The sequence below is a fragment of the Heterostelium album genome, assembly GCF_000004825.1.
Source record: "Heterostelium album PN500 unplaced genomic scaffold PPL_scaffold6, whole genome shotgun sequence".
NCBI classification, from domain to species: Eukaryota; Evosea; class Eumycetozoa; order Acytosteliales; family Acytosteliaceae; genus Heterostelium; species Heterostelium album.
This window is the reverse complement of record NW_008805068.1, coordinates 1,949,693-1,968,614: the sequence shown is the minus strand read 5'-3', so window position 1 is coordinate 1,968,614 and position 18,922 is coordinate 1,949,693. Positions and strand designations below refer to the sequence as shown.

The window sequence follows — 18,922 nt, the reverse complement described above, 5'->3', positions numbered from 1 at the left end:
GAATAGCATAGCAACTACTTTTACAAATATTCTTCATAATGATAACCATTCATTTGAACTGATTTATTCTCTTGAAAAACAGAAATAAATTTAGTAAATTGTTAAATTGTGCTTTTTGTTTATAAAAAATTTGATATTTATGTTGTTGGTACAATAACAATAACAGCAATAACAACAACAACAGGTGTAAATGTCAAACAATACACCTTATCAACCATATAGAGATAATAGTGGAGGTGTAAGAATAGATATAAGTGGTAGAACCACTACAAATACTTCTCCTAATAATAATAATAATAGACAAATAGGATCAGCATCAGCAGCAGAATCAAACAATCAAAATAATCAAAACAACAATAATTACTTTTCAGATTTGAAGAAAGGAGAGATTGCAGAGTTAAGATATCTACTAAAGAATGCATCGAATGAAAGAGATGGAGAGAAGATAAGATCTTCATTACAACGTATTATATATTATATGACAATGGGTATCGATGTCTCTCCGTTGTTCCCCGATATCATCATGGTTGTCAACACAACCGATCTAATCATCAAGAAATTAGTATACCTCTACATATGTCACTATGCAGTACACGGTGACAACGACTCACTATTACTCTTAGTAATAAATACATTATGTGTAAGTACTGAATGTTTATTTAACTTTATTCAATTACATTCTAAATTTACTTATTACTTTTAATAAAGCTTGACTTTCAAGATTCAAATCCAATGGTTAGAGGTTTAGCATTAAGAAGTTTATGTTCATTTGAGTAAGTTTAAGTATATTGTTAAACATTTAATAAACAAACAAACAAACAAAAATATTGACTAATGAAAACAACAATTTCGTTTAACTTTATAGTTCACAAACAACATTTGAATATTCATTTAAATGTGTTATGAAATCACTTGGTGATCCCTCTGCATATGTTAGAAAGACTGGTTTGATCGGTCTTGCGAAGCTGTATCATGTGACACCCGAAGACCAGAGAGACTCTACTTTTGGCGATTTGATACCAAAGGTCTATGGTATGATAATGGATCAAGACCCACAGGTAATAGTCAATACTCTATACACACTCGATGAGATTCGTCCAAACTGGCAGGTATCACAACAGGTCACAAGACATCTAATGGCAAAGTTCAAAGAGGCAAACGAATGGGGTCAGACCGCAATAGTAAATACAATTCAACGTTATAATCTTATTAATGAAGATGAAATATATGATTTTCTTGTAAGTAAACATGGTGTTTTAACTAATATTAAAATATCGAATATATTTACTAATGTTGTTGTCTTTGCTTTTGAATAAATGTTGTAGAACTTCTTTGATGACAAGTTAAAATATTCAAATAGTTCATTGGTATTATCGATTGTAAAGCTGTTCTTAAAGATAACAGAGAATGATAGTAATATACATGAACAAGTGTTTGGTAGATTGAAAGATCCTTTGATTACATTGATGGAATGCAGTACGTTTGACTCTTATGAAATCAGCTATGCAGTGCTATCACATATCTACTTGATCATCAGTAGAGCACCGACATTGTTTCAACCAGACTATCGTTACTTCTATTGTCTAAACAAAGATCCACTCTACATCAAATCGTTGAAAGTTAAAATACTAAAAGATCTCGTAAATCATACCACTGTAAATGATATTCTCTCTGAATTGAGTGAATATGTATATACTTATAATTATAATAGCAATAACAATAATAATAATAGTAGTAATAATAATAATAATGATTCTTCTACAATAGTAGATAATAGTAATAATAATAATAATGATATATCATTCTTAAAAGAAGTTATAGATACAATTGTATCAATTGGTTGTTCGTTGGAGGAAAAGTCAGAGAGTGTATTGGATGTGTTGTTAGAGTTTCTTTATTCCGATCGGTTGGATACGGTTGTTGCTTTTTGTGTGGTTGCTTTGAAAGACTATCTTCGTGTCTATCCAGAGTCGGCTGCCAAGGTATTACCGCTTGTTACCGACAAGCTTTTGGTTCTAAACGATTCCGATGCTATTGAATCGTTGCTTTGGATGCTTGCAGAGTATCAAGATGATAGTCGTTATCATGGTAACATCAATAGTGGTGATGGTAATACCAACATTGTATATATTATAGAGAAATTCTTGGATGATCATTCAACGACACCCAACAAATTCAAATCATCACTCGCCACCAATGTAAAGATACAGCTACTTACTACTTGTACTCGTCTCTTTGCCAATCAAAAAACAAGTGGTGAGATCTATCCTATTCTACTCAGACTGTTCAAAGCTTGCTCATCGATAGATTGCGATCCAGCACTAAGAGATCAATGTCTTTACTACTACAGACTTTTATTATACGATATTGACAAAGCAACAAAGATAATCAATACCAAGATCGACAAGAATGAAAGCAGTATATTTGTAGAAGATGAAATTTTAGAATATAGAGTAAGTTATAGCAATTCTTTAATAATAATATTATTATTATTGTCTAATCTTTTGTTTAAATTATAATTAGGATAAGATATTCGATGAATTCAATACTCTATCTATTATCTATGGTAAACCATCATCTTCTTATATCAAACCACCAACATCTGTAGCACTTATATTATCACCACTATCGACTTCAATTCCATCATCACCAACAATGAAACATCAATCACAACAACCACAGCAATCACAAACACCAGATCTTTTACTTGAATTCGAAACATCATCACAACAAATAGTTGATAACTTTACATTGGAATCACAAACAGAGATACAACCAGAGGATTTCCAAGAGAATTGGTTAAACTTTGAAGAAGGGTAAGTAAATTTAAAAAATTACAACAAACAGTTAATTATGTTTATTATTTATTATTAGTTGTAAATATTAATGATATTCTTTATATAACTATATGTATATAGTCATAGATTCGATATACAATTAGAGAAACTAATAGATACAAATGAAATGGAGAAACTACTGACTAGCAAAGGAATTATGTGTTTGGCATTCGGTAGTGTTGCAGGTGTAACCAAATTGTATTACTATGCTCAAGAGATTGAAAATGGTCCGTTGTTTCTACTGGAGATCTTGATCAATGAGAAAACACTCCTCATGACACTCTGTTTTAAATCAAATAATCAAAAACGATTACACAACAAACTAGTTCCCCTATTCTTATCTACTTTATCAAAGTTGATACCAAATATTTAAAAAGATATTCGAATTTCAATGTTAACATGTAATTTGTAGTAATAAAATTGATTTATTTTTATATATTCTATCAAAAAAAAATGTTTTTCAATCTTTATTACTTTGAAAATGGTAAGGAAAAGAATTAACCAATTAATCCTTTCATTTTATTGGCAAACAAACTTAAACTAAATTAATAAACTTTTTAAAGAATTTTATAAAACTTAAACTAAATTAATAAACTTGTACAAGTTTATTTCCTTTTATTGAAAAATCACATCATTGTTGGTGATGATCAGTTCTGACCAATCAAAATAAAGAAATGACCAAAGGTAGCCATTTCTACCACAAATAATTCATAAGTTAAAGAATGAATTTAATTGGAATACAGACTTTTACAATCATTATCAAATCAAATAAAAGTAATGTTTACTTTTTTTTCTAAAAAAAAAAACGTAAGTCTCAATCTGAAATTAGTTTATTTTTATTAAAAATGGGCAGATAAAATATGAGATGGTTTCAAATTTTTATTACTTTTTTTAATATATGTGTTGTTTTTGCAATTTTTATTTAAATTACCCACACCAATCAAACGATCAAAATACTATTAGTAGTATATGTGTTAAAGGATTATTTAGCAATTGTATTGAATCATGTAGTCAAATAATGAAATAAAAACAAACACACACACACATACTAATCTTAATCTTTTGTATCAATTTAATTTGAATTGAATTGAATTATTTAATCAATCAAGTTCCCTATCAGACAATTCAAAATAAATTGATACAAAAGTTAGAGTTAGTTTTATTTAGATTAACAAACTTTTTATTTTTATTAAAAAAATTCTTTCTTTTTTATCTATCCGATTATCTATATCTTTTTTTTTTTATCTTTACATTTAAATAAATATATATATAATCAATCATGAGGAATTTACAAATTCTTCTATTTTTTGTAACAATTTTTGTCATATGTAATTCGCAAACCTATCAACCAAATTGGCCAAGTGTAAATAGTAGACCATTACCAAGTTGGGTAAGTTTGCAAAAAAAACAGTTTTGGAAAAAAGTTATTTTTGTACTTACATTTTTTTGTTTATCAATTTTATAATTAGTATGATCAATCTAAATTTGGTATATTTATTCATTGGTAAGTTAAATCTTATAAAAGATATAAAAGAGATGATTCTAATAATTTTTTAATATTAAATAAATAGGGGTGTATACAGTGTACCTGCTTTTGCTACATCAGTATTCCCATCTGCAGAATGGTATTGGTATTCGTTGACCTATCCAAAGGATACCGACGGAGGAGCAACTCAAGCTTATCATAACAAGACATTCGGTCCAGATTTCACCTATCAAGTATGTATATTAAATTATTATTATAAAAAAATATAAATATTAATATATTAATTAACCATTTAGCAATTTGCACCAATGTTTAAAGCTGATTTGTTTGACCCACAACAATGGGCTGCTATTTTCAAAGCATCGGGTGCAAAGTATGTAGTTTTCACTAGTAAGCATCATGAAGGCTTCACCAATTGGAAATCGGAGCAATCATGGTCTTGGAATAGTGTTGATGTTGGTCCACACAGAGATTTGGTTGGTGATTTGACTGCTGCTGTTAAATATGCTGGTTTACATATGGGATTATATCATTCTTTATTCGGTAAACTATTATTATTATTAAATATTATTATTAATAAATATTAATTATCTTTTTTATTTTTTTATTTTTAGAATGGTTTAATCCAACATATTTACAAGATAAATCAACTGGTAATCCACCAACTCAAAAAGAGTACGTTAGTGAAGTATTATTCCCACAATTGGTAGATATTGTTAATAAATATGAACCAGATTTAAGTATGTATTTCTGTGTTGATTTTGTACAAAATAAATAATTATACTAACTTTTAGTTTACAACTACTATAGTTTGGTCTGATGGAGATTGGGAACAAACCTCAGCCTATTGGGATTCGACATTGTTCCTCTCATGGCTGTACACCAACAGTTCAGTAAAGAATACAGTCGTTACAAACGATCGTTGGGGAAGCGATTGTAGATCAAAGAACGGTGGTTACTGGACACCATACGATAGATTCAATCCAGGAAAGTTAATTGGTCATAAATGGGAAAACTGTTATACCATCGGTTAGTATTGTCTATAATATTATTACAATTGTTAAATACTTATTTACATTTATTTCTATTAATAATTTTTAGGAACTTCATGGGGATACAATGAAAACGAACCATTACAAGAGTATCAATCTACAACTGCTCTTCTTCAAGCAATGGTTTCCACTGTTAGTTGTGGCGGTAATTTCTTGTTGGATGTCGGACCAACTGCCGATGGTGTCATTCCCATCGTTATGCAGGAGCGTCTCATTGAGATTGGTGAGTGGTTGGGTGTCAACGGTGAAGCGATCTACGATAGTACTTTCTGGCGTGCACAGAACGACACTGCCGACGAGTTGATCTGGTACACCACCAACACTCAAACCGGCTACGTCTATGCTATATCGTTTGTATGGCCAGACTCTGGAGTTCTCGAGCTAAAGGCACCGGTTGCATCGACATCGGCCACCATCGAATTGATCGGACCAAACAATAACTCGATCTTGGTCAGTTGGAACATGAACAGCAATGGTCAAGGTATAAACATTAAGCTGCCAACACTTACACCAGGTCAAACTCCACCATTTGGAATCTATACATTCAGAATGATGGGTGTTAAATAAATTTAAAACAAACAAACAAACAAATAAAGTAAAGGATATCCTTAACGTTAAACATTTAAAAACTAAACTAATCTTTTTTCACTCATTTTAGATTTTTTTTTTTTTTGTCCAAAAATATCTTTTTTGAACTTGAAAGTTCCTTTTGATTTGGACAGATTGTTTTGACCCACACCATTTATTTTATTTTATTTTTATTTTTATTTTAAAAATGTTAAATTAAATTTATTCAATTTTGATTATTTTAAAATGATTGCAATTGGGTGTGTGATCTTAACTTTGAATTAATTAAAAATAAGAATAAGAATAATAATAATAATATAATGGCAACTACCAACTCAACACCAACTGTTAATCAAATTATTTATGAAGTTACAGCAGTTGTAAATAAAGAGATTGCAGAGAAATGGGATACATACATTCAGAAGCATGTCAGTGAGATTGTTTCGTTGGAAAATGGTACATTGTTCAAGAAGGGTGTCATTCACAAGTTGACTCAACCAAGTGACCCAGCCACTGAAGAGTACGTCATGCAATACTTTGTTGTCTCTCAAGAGACCCTCGATACCTACGTAAAGGTACACGCACCACGTCTTCGTGAAGAGGCACTCACTCTCTTTTCAACCGGTGGACTCAAGACCTCACGTCGTATCTACGCAGTACTCCACGAGATCCAATCAATTCCACAAACCAAAGAATTCGGTTATGTATTCTAAAAAATAATAATAAAAACAAATATAATTTATAATATTAAAAAAAAAGAAGAGCTGTTACTTTAACAACATTCTATCGAAGCAACTAACTATCTTTGATCTCACATAACTTTAAGTTCTAACATCTGTCTCAATGAAATGAAATGTATGTATAATGCTCTAGGACAATATTATATCAACATAAAAACCTACTATGTCTAGAGTGATATATCGAGTACTCATTTAACCATTGGTGAATATTCATTGTTGACCAATAACTTGACTCAACGATAGTTCCCATATACTTTTGAAGATAATAGTTATGTCCAACAGGTTTTCATCTATCAATCCTCTCTATCTTTGTATCCTTCAAAATCTCTTTTTTACCTTGATATTTTCAATAATTTTGAAAGTATTTTTTGCACAATAATAAGAATAGTCTATTTTAAATATTATTATTTACAGGATCCTTAATGTTGTTGTTGCAATAAAATAAAAAAGAATATTAATTTTATTTTTTTATTTCATATTATTTAATTTGTTTTGCAATTTTTTGTTTTCTTTTTGCATTATTTTCTTTTTATAAAAATAATATGAAGAACCAGCAATTAAGGCTATACCAACAGTACCTCCGACAACAACACCTACAATGATCTTCCATTTGTTATCTTTACTAGAAGGGCAAGATACTTTACCATTGACAGTGATTAAATTTGAGAAATCAGGATCGACAAACAGAGTTGATTCGAAATACGGAATCATGGAAACAATTGATACACTTTGATTGGCAATGTTTTCAATTGTTCGGTGTGAAATTGATCTCGGAATATCATCCAATAATACTATGTTGATCAATCTTCCAAAAACAGAATTACCATTTCCATCTCCAATGTCAAATAAATTGATATCACCGGAATTAATGAGAGATATATTCATTTGAGGATTACAACTTCCACCGATTGGTGTTGTAATCATACTTGATACCTCCAAAGTATTCAATCTTGATTGGAAATCCCATTCTGAAATATTTAAAGTATATTTGAATGATCCAAGTTTGATTGAATAGGTTTTACCTGCATATTGATATTCATAATAATCATTTTGTGTAACTCCTGGTAATGATAAATATTGGTAGAATGATATGTTGATTGATTGGAAATATTGATTTTCAATTGAAACTGAATAATGCCATGATCTCTCTGTTACCATTAAATTGATTGAAGTACTTATATTTCTATCATTACTCTTTGTTAAATTCCATTGTAAAGATGAAATATTCAACCTTTTAATTGTTGATAAAGTTGAATCGATTTCTTTGATTTCGCTAATTGAAAATGAATAAGTGATTCCTTTCTCTTCGATAATCACTCCTGGTGATATTGGATTTGGAAGTATGATAGGTGGATTATTATTATCTAAATTATTTGGTATCTCACAATATTGACCAATCCATCCTGTTAAACAATTACAATTCCCATTTGAACAAATACCATTACCATTACATTCCATGCTTCCTGATTTGCTACAATATTCATTTCCATCTTTATTAAATATAAATAAATTAATTAGATTGGAAAAAAGAAATATTTAATTAAATTATACATACCATTTAATGTTTTAACTTTAATTGTTGTGTTAACTGCATCGAAATTAGTATTCAAAACAGATACTCTCAATGAATATGTTGTGTTTTGAATGAGATTTGGGAAACTACATTTCAATATATTCGTTATATTATTACAAAATACATGGAAATTAACTCCATCTCCATTTGAAAGCGATGCTTGATATATTGACTTGTTAGGAACACCTTCTTGACTCTCTGTCCATTCAATTGAAATATTTCTGGATGTTGGAACAATATTTATAATATTAACTGCTGTTGGATCTATTATATAAAAAGTTAATAATGAAACATTCTACTTATTATTAATAAAGAAACTCACAATCATAAATTTTTAAATCGAAAAACGATTTATGACTATATCCATCATTCTCAACCAGCACTGTTATTGAATATATATATCCTAATTGATAAGGATTGAATAGACATTGAAGCGAACTATTTTTAACACAACCAGAAATATCTGAACCATTGATTGATGTTGTATAAAGTGAATTTCCAGGAACACCTCCACTTGTTGAATATTTAATCAATAGAGTTTGATTTAATTGTTGATGAACTGTAATGATTGGGATTGAAACTATTGAATATGTATTGAATATTTTTGTCATCTCATTTGATGTTCCATCATTTAAAACTGATACTTTGATTTCATATGCAGTTCCAGGTGTTAAATTTGCTAAATCACAAGTTATTGTTGAAATCTGAGAGCAACTTGGAATTACTGTATTGTTGATAGTGACTGTAAATTTCGATAGACCAATAACCCCAAAATATGATCCAAATGAAAGAGACATTGTTTTTGTTGTGATTACTGTTGCATTGATATCAGATATAATAACTCCGTTCAAAGTATAAATATCTTTTGAAATTGATATTGTAGTTCCATCATTGGTTGCAAAAACTTCTATCTTATATTTAGTAGCACTTTGAAGATTCATAATTTCACAAGAAATAGTTTTTACATTTAGGCATACTGGATATGGTGTTCCCTATTTTGAAAAAAAGAGGATTAACAAAACAATTTGGTTTATGCTTTAGAGTTATTAACCTACATTAACTTTGGTAGTATAATATGATTCACCTGGAATTCCAGAAAATGAATTATAAACAATTAAGATTTTTGAGGTTGTACTTTGATTTGAAGCAAAATATAGACCTGATATTTGATAAAAAGTTGAAAAGTTGTCATTAACAGAAATACTATTTCCGTCATTTGATGCATTTACAAGGAAATTATAGAGAAATCCAGGTTGTAAATTTCTTGCAAAACATATTTTATCTTTTGAACTTGGACACTTAAGAACACCATGAACATCAACGAAATATAATGTTTGACCCGGAAATCCATTCAATGAATCATATTGTACGGTAATGGTTGTAGTTGTTTTGTTGACTAATGATAATGTTAAGTTTGAGATTGCAGGGTAAGCTTGAGTTGAAAATGTTTGGACTCCACTTGCAAAATTAATTTGATTGTAAGATATTACGTTGATTGAATAATTTGTTTTATAAGATAAATTACTTATAATACATTGAGTATTATATATATTTATACATCCAGGAACACCAATATTATTATACTTTACAGTATAATTAGTTAACATTCCAACAATAGCTCCTGTTGATAAATATGACACAGCCATTGAGTTCAGAGTAGAATTTAATAAAGAAATTGCAACTTCTGGATTGCCATATGTAACTGCATAAAAACTAGATTTCCTTTGGTCGTTATCATTTAATGCTTGAACTTCAATAAAATATCCAGTCGATGGTTGTAGAGTATTAACTACAAAGGAAGAATAAGAGTTTAAAACTGAGAGAGCAGTTCCATTGGCATATATTTTGTAGGTTGTAGGAGGATCAGGAATGCCACCCGGAGTAAAAATTGACATATTCACTCCATTTTTTAAAATAGAATTGAATGTAATCTGTGGTAACGATATCTCGGCGTAAGTAACAAACGGAATTCTCAGTATACCGAATTGACAATATGAACCATCGTCATAACAACAAACATCAATAGAATATTGAGTAGCTGGCACTAATCCCACAATAAGACAAGTAGTTGAGGTTATACATGAGGGATCAACAGTAACTGGGGTTCCATTTGGATAAGTAAAACTGTACCTGGGGTTAACCGCATCAAAACAACCATATGACATCTGAACAGAGTTGGTATTCACCTTATCTACTGTTACATCTGTAAGTCTTGCCTGTCCTAAAAAATTGTGAAATATATTATTATTAAATTTAAATACTCTGTAAATTTCAATTTTCTTAAATATATTACATACCTTCACATTGTTTAACAAGAATCAACATTAATAAGTAAATAATAATCTTTTTAATTGTCATTATTTTTATTTTTATTTTGAAAAAAATATCAAATGATAATATTTTGCAGATCACAATCAAATAAGAATTTTAAAAAAGAAATATCAAACTTAAAGATCTAGATAGTTATCTCCAACAAAGGAACAATGTTTTTAGGAGTAAAATCATGATTTCAAAACAAACCAGCACCTCACATCAAAAAAATATTGAACAAAAAAATTCTGTTTTTACCCAAATTGACCCACCAAAAACAAACAAAAAATGTTCTTTTAATGAGATAACTATCTAGATATCAAACTTTAAAGATATTTCGTTTTTACATAAAAATGCAAACGAGTTTTGATTTTTTGTAGTGTGGATAGTTGTGAAAACAGATCGTCATTCTGAAATCTCCAAAATATAAAAAAGAAAAATACTTCAAAGCGATGATATGTTTTTTCAGTTAACCTTTACCTGGTCTTTCTTTTCTAAACAACAACAATAATACAACTTCTATCATTTACATTGTTATTGATTCATTTTTAAGTTGTACCGCAGGTAGAGTAGATTCATCACAATCACCAACTACTTTGACAACTTTCTTTCAAAGTAACTTTACTCAGGTAGAATTGATCACAGGTGAAACTCTTTATAACTTTCCTATTAATGATCTTCTCCGAGTGTTCACAGTGTTTCAATGTTCTGGTAATTTTTATAATATTAACATTCGAACTTGGTGATTTCAGTTCTTATAATGCTTCAATATTCGACATTGAAGTATGTTTATGATTATCCATCTTTGTCATTTTCATTAGACTTTAATTAATTTTATAAGATTTATAAAGATTATTTCAATTTAAAAAATCTTGTTATTTTTTTTTTAAAAAAAAACTGTCTGTTGAAAATTTTTAATTAAAAATTTAATATAAAAAAATAGTTTGTTGTTTATAATTTAAATTCATTGTAATAGAATAGAATAGATAGTGGAATCATATTAAATAGTTAATAGATTAAATCGAATTATAATTATAATAATAACAAATATTTATTTTAATTTTTAATTTTTTTAATTTGCCCATTTTATTTTTGTATAATAGTTGTAGTTTAATAGTAGTAGAGTTCTTTTGAAGACCATGGATAGATTTCAATATACAGAATTAGAGAATACAGTACCTATTGAAGTGGTCATTGTAGATCAAGAGATAATAAAGGAACTACAATGCGGCATTTGTCTACAGATTATAAATAAACCTAGACAGTGTAAGAATGGTCATCTCTTTTGTATGGATTGCATTCTACAGTCTCTAAAGAAGATACAAGAGTGTCCAGAGTGTAGATGTTCATTGAACGTTGAGAAACTATCAAGATCTTTATTTGTAGAGAGACATCTTAGAACTTTAAGTGTATGTTATTAATAATAATAATAATAATAATAAGATGATTACTTATATTATTGTTATTATCAATTATTAATTTGATAATCACTATAATATTATAGGTATTTTGTAAATATCATTTTAAATATCAGAAATCAGTTGGATGGATTGTAGATGAACAGGGTTGCAATGAGATTATATCGTTGGAGAACTCTGCCAAACACGAGAATATATGTGAGCACAGCTTTGAGTATTGTAAATTTAGTAAGGAGTGTGGTGTCATACGAAGAAGATTGATGGATGCTCACTATGAAGAATGTCCATATCGACCTGTACAATGTCAACATTGTAACGCTGATTTCACGCATAACGAGATAACCGTAAGTGTTTATTACTAATAATATCTATAAACAGGTAAAAACAAACAAACAAACAAACAACAAAACATTAATGTTTTGTTTTATTCTATTTAAATTAAATTAAGAATCATTTAAATGAATGTGATATGATTAAAATAGAATGTGATAGATGTAATGCACCGATGATAAAGAAAGAATTTGAAAAACATAAACTGAACTTGTGTCCAAACTACCATATTCAATGTCCATTCTTTGAATCTGGTTGTAATGCAACTGTAAGTACTTACACCATATCACAATGTTATTATTTACATACATTTTAATATATATATTAATAAACAACAACTTTGTTATCTTTTACTATTAGTTTGATAGAAAAGATCTTGAATCACATATAGAGAAATCATTGTCACATCATCTTTTGTTGATGAAATCACATTACACCGATACAATTACCAATTTAAAGAAAGAGTTTTCATTGTTACTTAAAGATAAAGATGACAAGATAAAACAATTGGAGAAATCAATGAATGAGAAAAGTATGTTTGTTGTTATGTTATTATTACAGTATTGCGACAGATTGACATTACTTTACTAACTAACTAATGATGGTACCTGATATTTGTTATTATAATAATAATAATAATAGGTGATTCAAGTAAGAAAGTTGAATGGTGTGTAAAGAACTATAGTATTTTAAAGAAGAAAGGTTATATACAATCGGAAAAGTTTACGATCGGTGGATTCCAGTGGTTCATTGGATTCTATACGGACGGTGACTCTAACGATAGCAAGGGTTACATCAGTATCTATTTGTTTTTGGATACCAATCAGATACCGAAGGGCAAGAGTCTGACACTCGAGTATTATTTAAAGTTTTTCAATCAGCGCGATCAGACACTGTCGGTCAAGAAAGACTTTAGAACGACGTTTCCAATCAAAGGTGGTCAGGGCTGGGGTGATAGAAAAGCAATCAGAGCATCGGTTCTCGAAAGCAATGGTTTCATCAAAGACGATACTCTCCTGGTGATGACCTCCATTCTCATTAAAAAGACATGTTGGTCAATTGAAGAATCTGATTCTTGATCGTTCAACAACGACAACAATAACAAATAACAAGAATAGATAATAATAATAGATAGTATACTGTAAATTAACATAAAAAAACACAATCAAATTGAATGAACATCCATCATTATATTATAATGTTGTTTTATTCAATTCAATTTTGTATATTTTAAATTTAACCCTGTTTTTTTAATATGTATATTTCCTCAATCTTTTAATTGATTTCTTGTTTGTTTGTTGTTGATTAATGAATCATATCTAGTCAGAAGATAAAAACAACAGTGAGACTTAAACTAACTTTAAATTCTTGGTATTAAAAACCCCAACATCCTCATCCATCCGATTTTTTAAAATAATAAATAAAATTCAATTTCTTTTTTTTTGTTTTTAATTTTATTTTATTTTTATTTCAATTATTTGAAAAGTTAAACAAAACATATAAACATTAACATACATACATATATATATATAAACACTTACAAATTTATGATATCCTAATATATACAATATAAATATAAATCAATATATATATATATATATATATAATACATAGATATTATATACATTGACCAAATAGACATAGTATAGTTTGTATATTATATAAAGCTAAAACTAGTCATGGTCATTTTTCAACCATCGTCGACAACACCTGCATCTACACCTCAGCAACTACAACAATCTATTTATTTCAATCTGAACAACAACAATAATAATAACAACAATCATAGTTTCAATACTTTTGTACAAAATTCACAATATAATCAACAGCAGCAGCATCAGCAACAACAACAACAACAATCATTAAATTCTTACTCTTTTAATAATTTGAATCAATATAAACAACAGCAATACATCGATACAGACTACAATATGAGTGATAATATCAGTAGTAGTAACATAAGCAGTAGCGATAGCATCAAGAAAAGAAAACAAGAAGAGATCGTAAAGATATTACCTTTGATACAGAATAACAGCAATCCATTTGATTCCTCTTCTTCGTCTTTACAATCAAAGTCACACGATGGTCTATTTCTATTTCAACAATCTCCTTTCATAAATAATACACAGCAACATCAACAACAACAACTTCATCAACAACAACAGCAGCAACTACATCAATTCTTTCACAATCAACAACCTTTATATAATATACAACATCAACAACAACAACATCACCACTCTCAACATAATAATAGTCATCATCATCATCAACAGCAGCAACAACAACAAATTAGCCAAACAATCGACAGTCAATATAATAGTGGTAGTTTTACAAACAAAAGACATCAAGTACAAAACAAAGATGGCAGCATCAAATACAATCAAATCACACCCTCTGTTGCAAAAGAAAAGAGTTACACTGAGCAAATCAAAGAATCGTTGCGCTCACCTCAATGGCAATCGCATCTCTCCAAGGAGTTTGACAAACCCTATATGAAGTCGTTGTTTGACTACTTGGAGTCTGAGAAGGAGAGTGGCATTATTATCTATCCACAGGTGGACTACATATTTCATGCGTTCAATCTGACAGAGTTGAGTCAGGTGAAGGTTGTGATTCTCGGTCAGGATCCATACCACGGCACCGACCAAGCCAACGGCCTGTCGTTCTCGGTGGGTGTGCTCGGTCGTCGTCCACTGCCACTGATGCCCGCCGCCATCAACAACATCTTCACCGAACTCCAGAGTGATCTCGGTGTTTGCAAACAGGTCGGACACGGCAACCTCGAGAAGTGGGCGCGTCAAGGTGTGCTGCTGCTCAACACCTGTCTGACAGTGCGCAAAGGCACGCCCGAATCGCATAGCAATCGCGGCTGGGAGACATTCACCGACGTCGCCATCTCCACACTGAACCGAGAGCGTCAGGGAATCATATTCTTGCTGTGGGGCAAGCATGCACAGCAGAAAGCAACACTCATCAACTCTGAACGACATACCATACTCACAGCATCACATCCCTCACCATTCTCGGTCGCCAAAGGTTTCTATGGTTGCAAACATTTTAGTACAGTGAATAATTTATTATTAAAACAACATCAACAACAACAACAACAAACAACTACCAATAATAATTCAACAACAATATCAACAACACCAACAACAATAATTAAACCAACAATCGATTGGGATTTGGATGAAAATGAATCATCATCAACATCATCATCATCATTGTCATCTAAACAACAACAACAACAAATGAATATTACCAATTCAAATAATAGTGATAATAATAATAATAATAATAATAGTGATACAATTGAAAATATTAATAATAATAGTTCTATTATTTTAAAAAAAAATAATAATTGTAACAATATCAATAGTCATAATAATAATAGTAATAATAGTAATAATAGTAATAGTAACAACAACAATAATAATAATAATAGTGGTAACACAACAAATCATTAAATCAATAAAAATATATTTAATATAGCATTTGCATGGTTTTGGCGATAAATCAGGATAAAAACACAGATTCAAACCAGGTGAAACACAAATCATGTTTATGATTTTTTTAATTTTTTTAATTTTTTTACTTATTTTTTTTTCTTATTTTTTTTAATTTTTTTAATTTTTTTTTGACATTCATAAGTTGGAGATGATTAAAATTATGTCATTCCCTATCAAAAACTATTGAAATTTCATTTACTTTTTTTTTAAATAGTTTCAATCATTTATTTAACATTTAAATTCTTATAAATATAAATATTTATATATTCATTCCATTCATTAGTTATACTTTTTATTATTATTATTAAACCAAGTAGTTTTAACTTCTTCTGTTTAAAATTACTATTTTATTTTATTTCTTTTAACAAAGCCTTCATTACACTGAAGACTTAAAGTCAAAGACTGGCACCCCAAAACACATTACATTATAGGACATTGGTATTTGTAGTATTACCAGGTGATTGAATATTTGAACGGTGTTTATTTTATATTTCTTTAATCGCAAAGTAGTTAGTTAGTTAGTTAATTAGTTAGTATTTTTTTATTTGGTAATATTCAAACAAAAACAAATAACCAAGTTTTAGAACAATGGATAATAAAATTGTTTCGAATCTCTTTGGAATTGCTGGCGCTATTTTATGGTCAATTCAATTAGTGCCTCAAAGTAAGTAAAATCAAATCAATCTATTAATCCTTTTCTAAAACAAATTGGTTATTAATTAATAATTCAATTCTACTCCAAACCAATTATAAATAGTTCATCTTAATTATAAAAGAAAGAGTGCAGATAATCTATCACCTCTTTGTTTTTTATCATGGTATATCTGTGGTATCTTTCTTGGAACCTATTTACTCTTTGAAAGAGATACAATAGCTCTCATCATCCAGATATTTGCTTTCACATTCTTTTGTCTTGCACTACTCTTTCAAATTATGCATTATCAAAAGTATATATATATTTCTTTTTTCTTGAAAAAAAAAAAACAAAAACAGTTAGTTAACTAATTTTATTATTTATTATTACAATTTAAAGGAAGAAACCATTGATGAGTTTAGCAAGTATCTTTATTGCTGCGATTATATTGTCTGTTGTGGTAGGTGGATTCCTCTATTTGGCCATGGGACACATGAACAGAAAGAGAGTAGGAATATTCGCGTGTATCGTCTCCACCACTCTGATGGCACTGGGATTCTTCCCTCAGCTCTACACCATCTATCGTTCGAAATCGGCAGTTGGAATCAGTAAGATTTTCATCTGTCTCGATACGCTCGGTGGTGTATTCTCGATTCTCAGCTTGATCTTCCAGTTGCCATTCGACTACCTCGCTTTCATCACCTACTCAGCGGTGCCAATCTTCCAGGTGGTAATGTTCTGCATGGTCGTTTACTACCAGAGAAACGCGATGAAATACGAGAATTTCAAGGATGACATTGAGATGTCTGACACCACCACCGGCGCCAAAGGCGATGCCGATAACAAGGAAGATAACGAAGATTCCGAGAAGGCGGCACTTAACACTCAGTACAATACATTTGCCGATCCGGCATTGTTCAAGCCACTCTCTAGCTCCAACGACAAGAACGAACTGAATGAAATGGCCAAGCCAAACATCACCACCAGCTTGATCCGCTCGTCCTATATCATTTCACATTCCGCTCAAGTACAGGAATTCGATCATATCGTACCAGACTCTGAGTCTGACTCTGAAGAGGCAACTCTCAAACAAAATATCATTCTCAACCAAACATCCTCACTCTTTGGACGTGCTGTCAACTAAAAAACAACCACCATTTATCAATCGAGAGATAATTAACAAAATACAAATAAAAATAACATATTAATTTTTTTTTTTTTTATACCAAAAAAGGCAATAAAAACAACAAAACATTTCAAATGTTTTCGGAATAATCAATTTGAAATAAGTCATTAATAATGAGATATGAGTAGATAAAGAATTCAAAGACTGCAAGGTGGTTGTTGAAGCTTTAAGTAAAATAAAATTAAAAAAACCATTTTTGAACATCGATGTATTTGAAACTGTGAAAATAATATTTTACAATAAAAAGGTTTACACACAATCAACTCATTGTGCCCATTCAAATACAATCAGTTCAGTTCAGTTCAATTCTTTTTATGCACTGCGATTCATCCATTTTGTTTTTTTTTAAAAAATTTTTTTGCTTCCAAAAATAATAGTTTTTAATGCGATCAATCAAATCCTTAAATTTAAATATGTGTGGGGTAAAAAGCCCATCCTAGATCCAGAACCAAACCATAACAGTTTTTTTTTTTTTTTTTTTTTTTTTTTTTTGACTAAAAAACAAACAACAAAAACCTCTTTTTTTTTATCATCGTGATATTTCTTTGACTGTTATAAAATCAAAAAGCTTTTTGTTTTGTTTTTTCTTTTATCATACCAAAAATTGATAATCATAAATAAAGTTATATCCACCAAACTTAATTGTTTTGTTTTGGATTAACAAATAAATAAATAAATCATTCAAACAGTCAAAACAATCCAAAAATAAATCATAATAATAACCCTGTAAAAATAATACTTGTAATACCAAAACAATTTTAAAAGTTATTTTAAAACTATAGTCCAATCAATTATATTTATAGTCACAAATATATTCCACATTAGTAAATATATATTAGTATAATCTCTCAATTACATATTTGTATATTTTATATCAATATAAACAACAACAACAACAACAATAACAACAGCAGCTAGCCAGCTATAACAATAACATCATCAGCAACATCAAACAACAACAACTTGACAAGATCATCAACAAACAAACATAAGATTGTAAATTAATTAGCAGTTTTTTTTTTCTATTTATTTTTAAAAATAGTTTCAATCAAATCATACATAACACATAATCATAATAAATTTGATTCTACAATAATATAGTAGTAGTGAGTGACAGAACAAGAGCTAAAACCATATAAAGTTAGCGATACTTATTTATTTTTAAAATACTATCCTTATTATTTTGTGTGTGGCCAGTTAACTTTCAATCATTGATTGGGTATGTATTTTAAATTACACCATCACCTTTATGATTAACAACATAGAACAACAACACA

At 29.4% G+C, this 18,922-nt stretch overlaps 7 protein-coding genes across 7 annotated transcripts; 6 read left to right on the top strand and 1 right to left on the bottom strand.

The window, feature by feature from the left end:
- Positions 1-190: 190 nt before the first annotated feature.
- Positions 191-3,210, top strand: ap4b1 (adaptor-related protein complex 4; the record flags this gene model as incomplete). Its single annotated transcript, XM_020578180.1, has 6 exons — positions 191-640; positions 709-773; positions 866-1,238; positions 1,326-2,453; positions 2,524-2,816; positions 2,919-3,210. The coding sequence occupies 6 exons, from the start codon at positions 191-193 to the stop codon at positions 3,208-3,210; spliced, it is 2,601 nt and encodes an 866-aa protein (XP_020432628.1).
- A 906-nt stretch (positions 3,211-4,116) lies between these two features.
- Positions 4,117-5,942, top strand: PPL_07343 (alpha-L-fucosidase; the record flags this gene model as incomplete). The annotated part of the gene is made up of 7 exons (XM_020578179.1): positions 4,117-4,227; positions 4,307-4,341; positions 4,409-4,556; positions 4,620-4,866; positions 4,938-5,063; positions 5,134-5,352; positions 5,425-5,942. 7 exons carry the CDS (start codon positions 4,117-4,119, stop codon positions 5,940-5,942), a joined length of 1,404 nt encoding a protein of 467 aa, XP_020432627.1.
- A 320-nt stretch (positions 5,943-6,262) lies between these two features.
- PPL_07342 (DUF4286 family protein) lies at positions 6,263-6,655 on the top strand (the record flags this gene model as incomplete). The annotated part of the gene is made up of 1 exon (XM_020578178.1): positions 6,263-6,655. One exon carries the CDS (start codon positions 6,263-6,265, stop codon positions 6,653-6,655), a length of 393 nt encoding a protein of 130 aa, XP_020432626.1.
- Positions 6,656-7,150: 495 nt separating this feature from the next.
- On the bottom strand, positions 7,151-10,613 carry PPL_07341 (uncharacterized protein; the record flags this gene model as incomplete). The annotated part of the gene is made up of 5 exons (XM_020578177.1): positions 7,151-8,172; positions 8,238-8,519; positions 8,578-9,247; positions 9,311-10,476; positions 10,553-10,613. 5 exons carry the CDS (start codon positions 10,611-10,613, stop codon positions 7,151-7,153), a joined length of 3,201 nt encoding a protein of 1,066 aa, XP_020432625.1.
- A 1,091-nt stretch (positions 10,614-11,704) lies between these two features.
- PPL_07340 (RGS-containing protein kinase) lies at positions 11,705-13,392 on the top strand (the record flags this gene model as incomplete). The annotated part of the gene is made up of 5 exons (XM_020578176.1): positions 11,705-11,974; positions 12,070-12,327; positions 12,432-12,581; positions 12,674-12,845; positions 12,956-13,392. 5 exons carry the CDS (start codon positions 11,705-11,707, stop codon positions 13,390-13,392), a joined length of 1,287 nt encoding a protein of 428 aa, XP_020432624.1.
- Positions 13,393-13,992: 600 nt separating this feature from the next.
- PPL_07339 (uncharacterized protein) lies at positions 13,993-16,074 on the top strand (the record flags this gene model as incomplete). Its single annotated transcript, XM_020578175.1, has 3 exons — positions 13,993-14,819; positions 15,378-15,763; positions 16,040-16,074. 3 exons carry the CDS (start codon positions 13,993-13,995, stop codon positions 16,072-16,074), a joined length of 1,248 nt encoding a protein of 415 aa, XP_020432623.1.
- Positions 16,075-16,413: 339 nt separating this feature from the next.
- Positions 16,414-17,603, top strand: PPL_07338 (PQ-loop repeat-containing protein; the record flags this gene model as incomplete). The annotated part of the gene is made up of 4 exons (XM_020578174.1): positions 16,414-16,493; positions 16,602-16,772; positions 16,859-16,919; positions 17,220-17,603. 4 exons carry the CDS (start codon positions 16,414-16,416, stop codon positions 17,601-17,603), a joined length of 696 nt encoding a protein of 231 aa, XP_020432622.1.
- Positions 17,604-18,922: the final 1,319 nt, after the last annotated feature.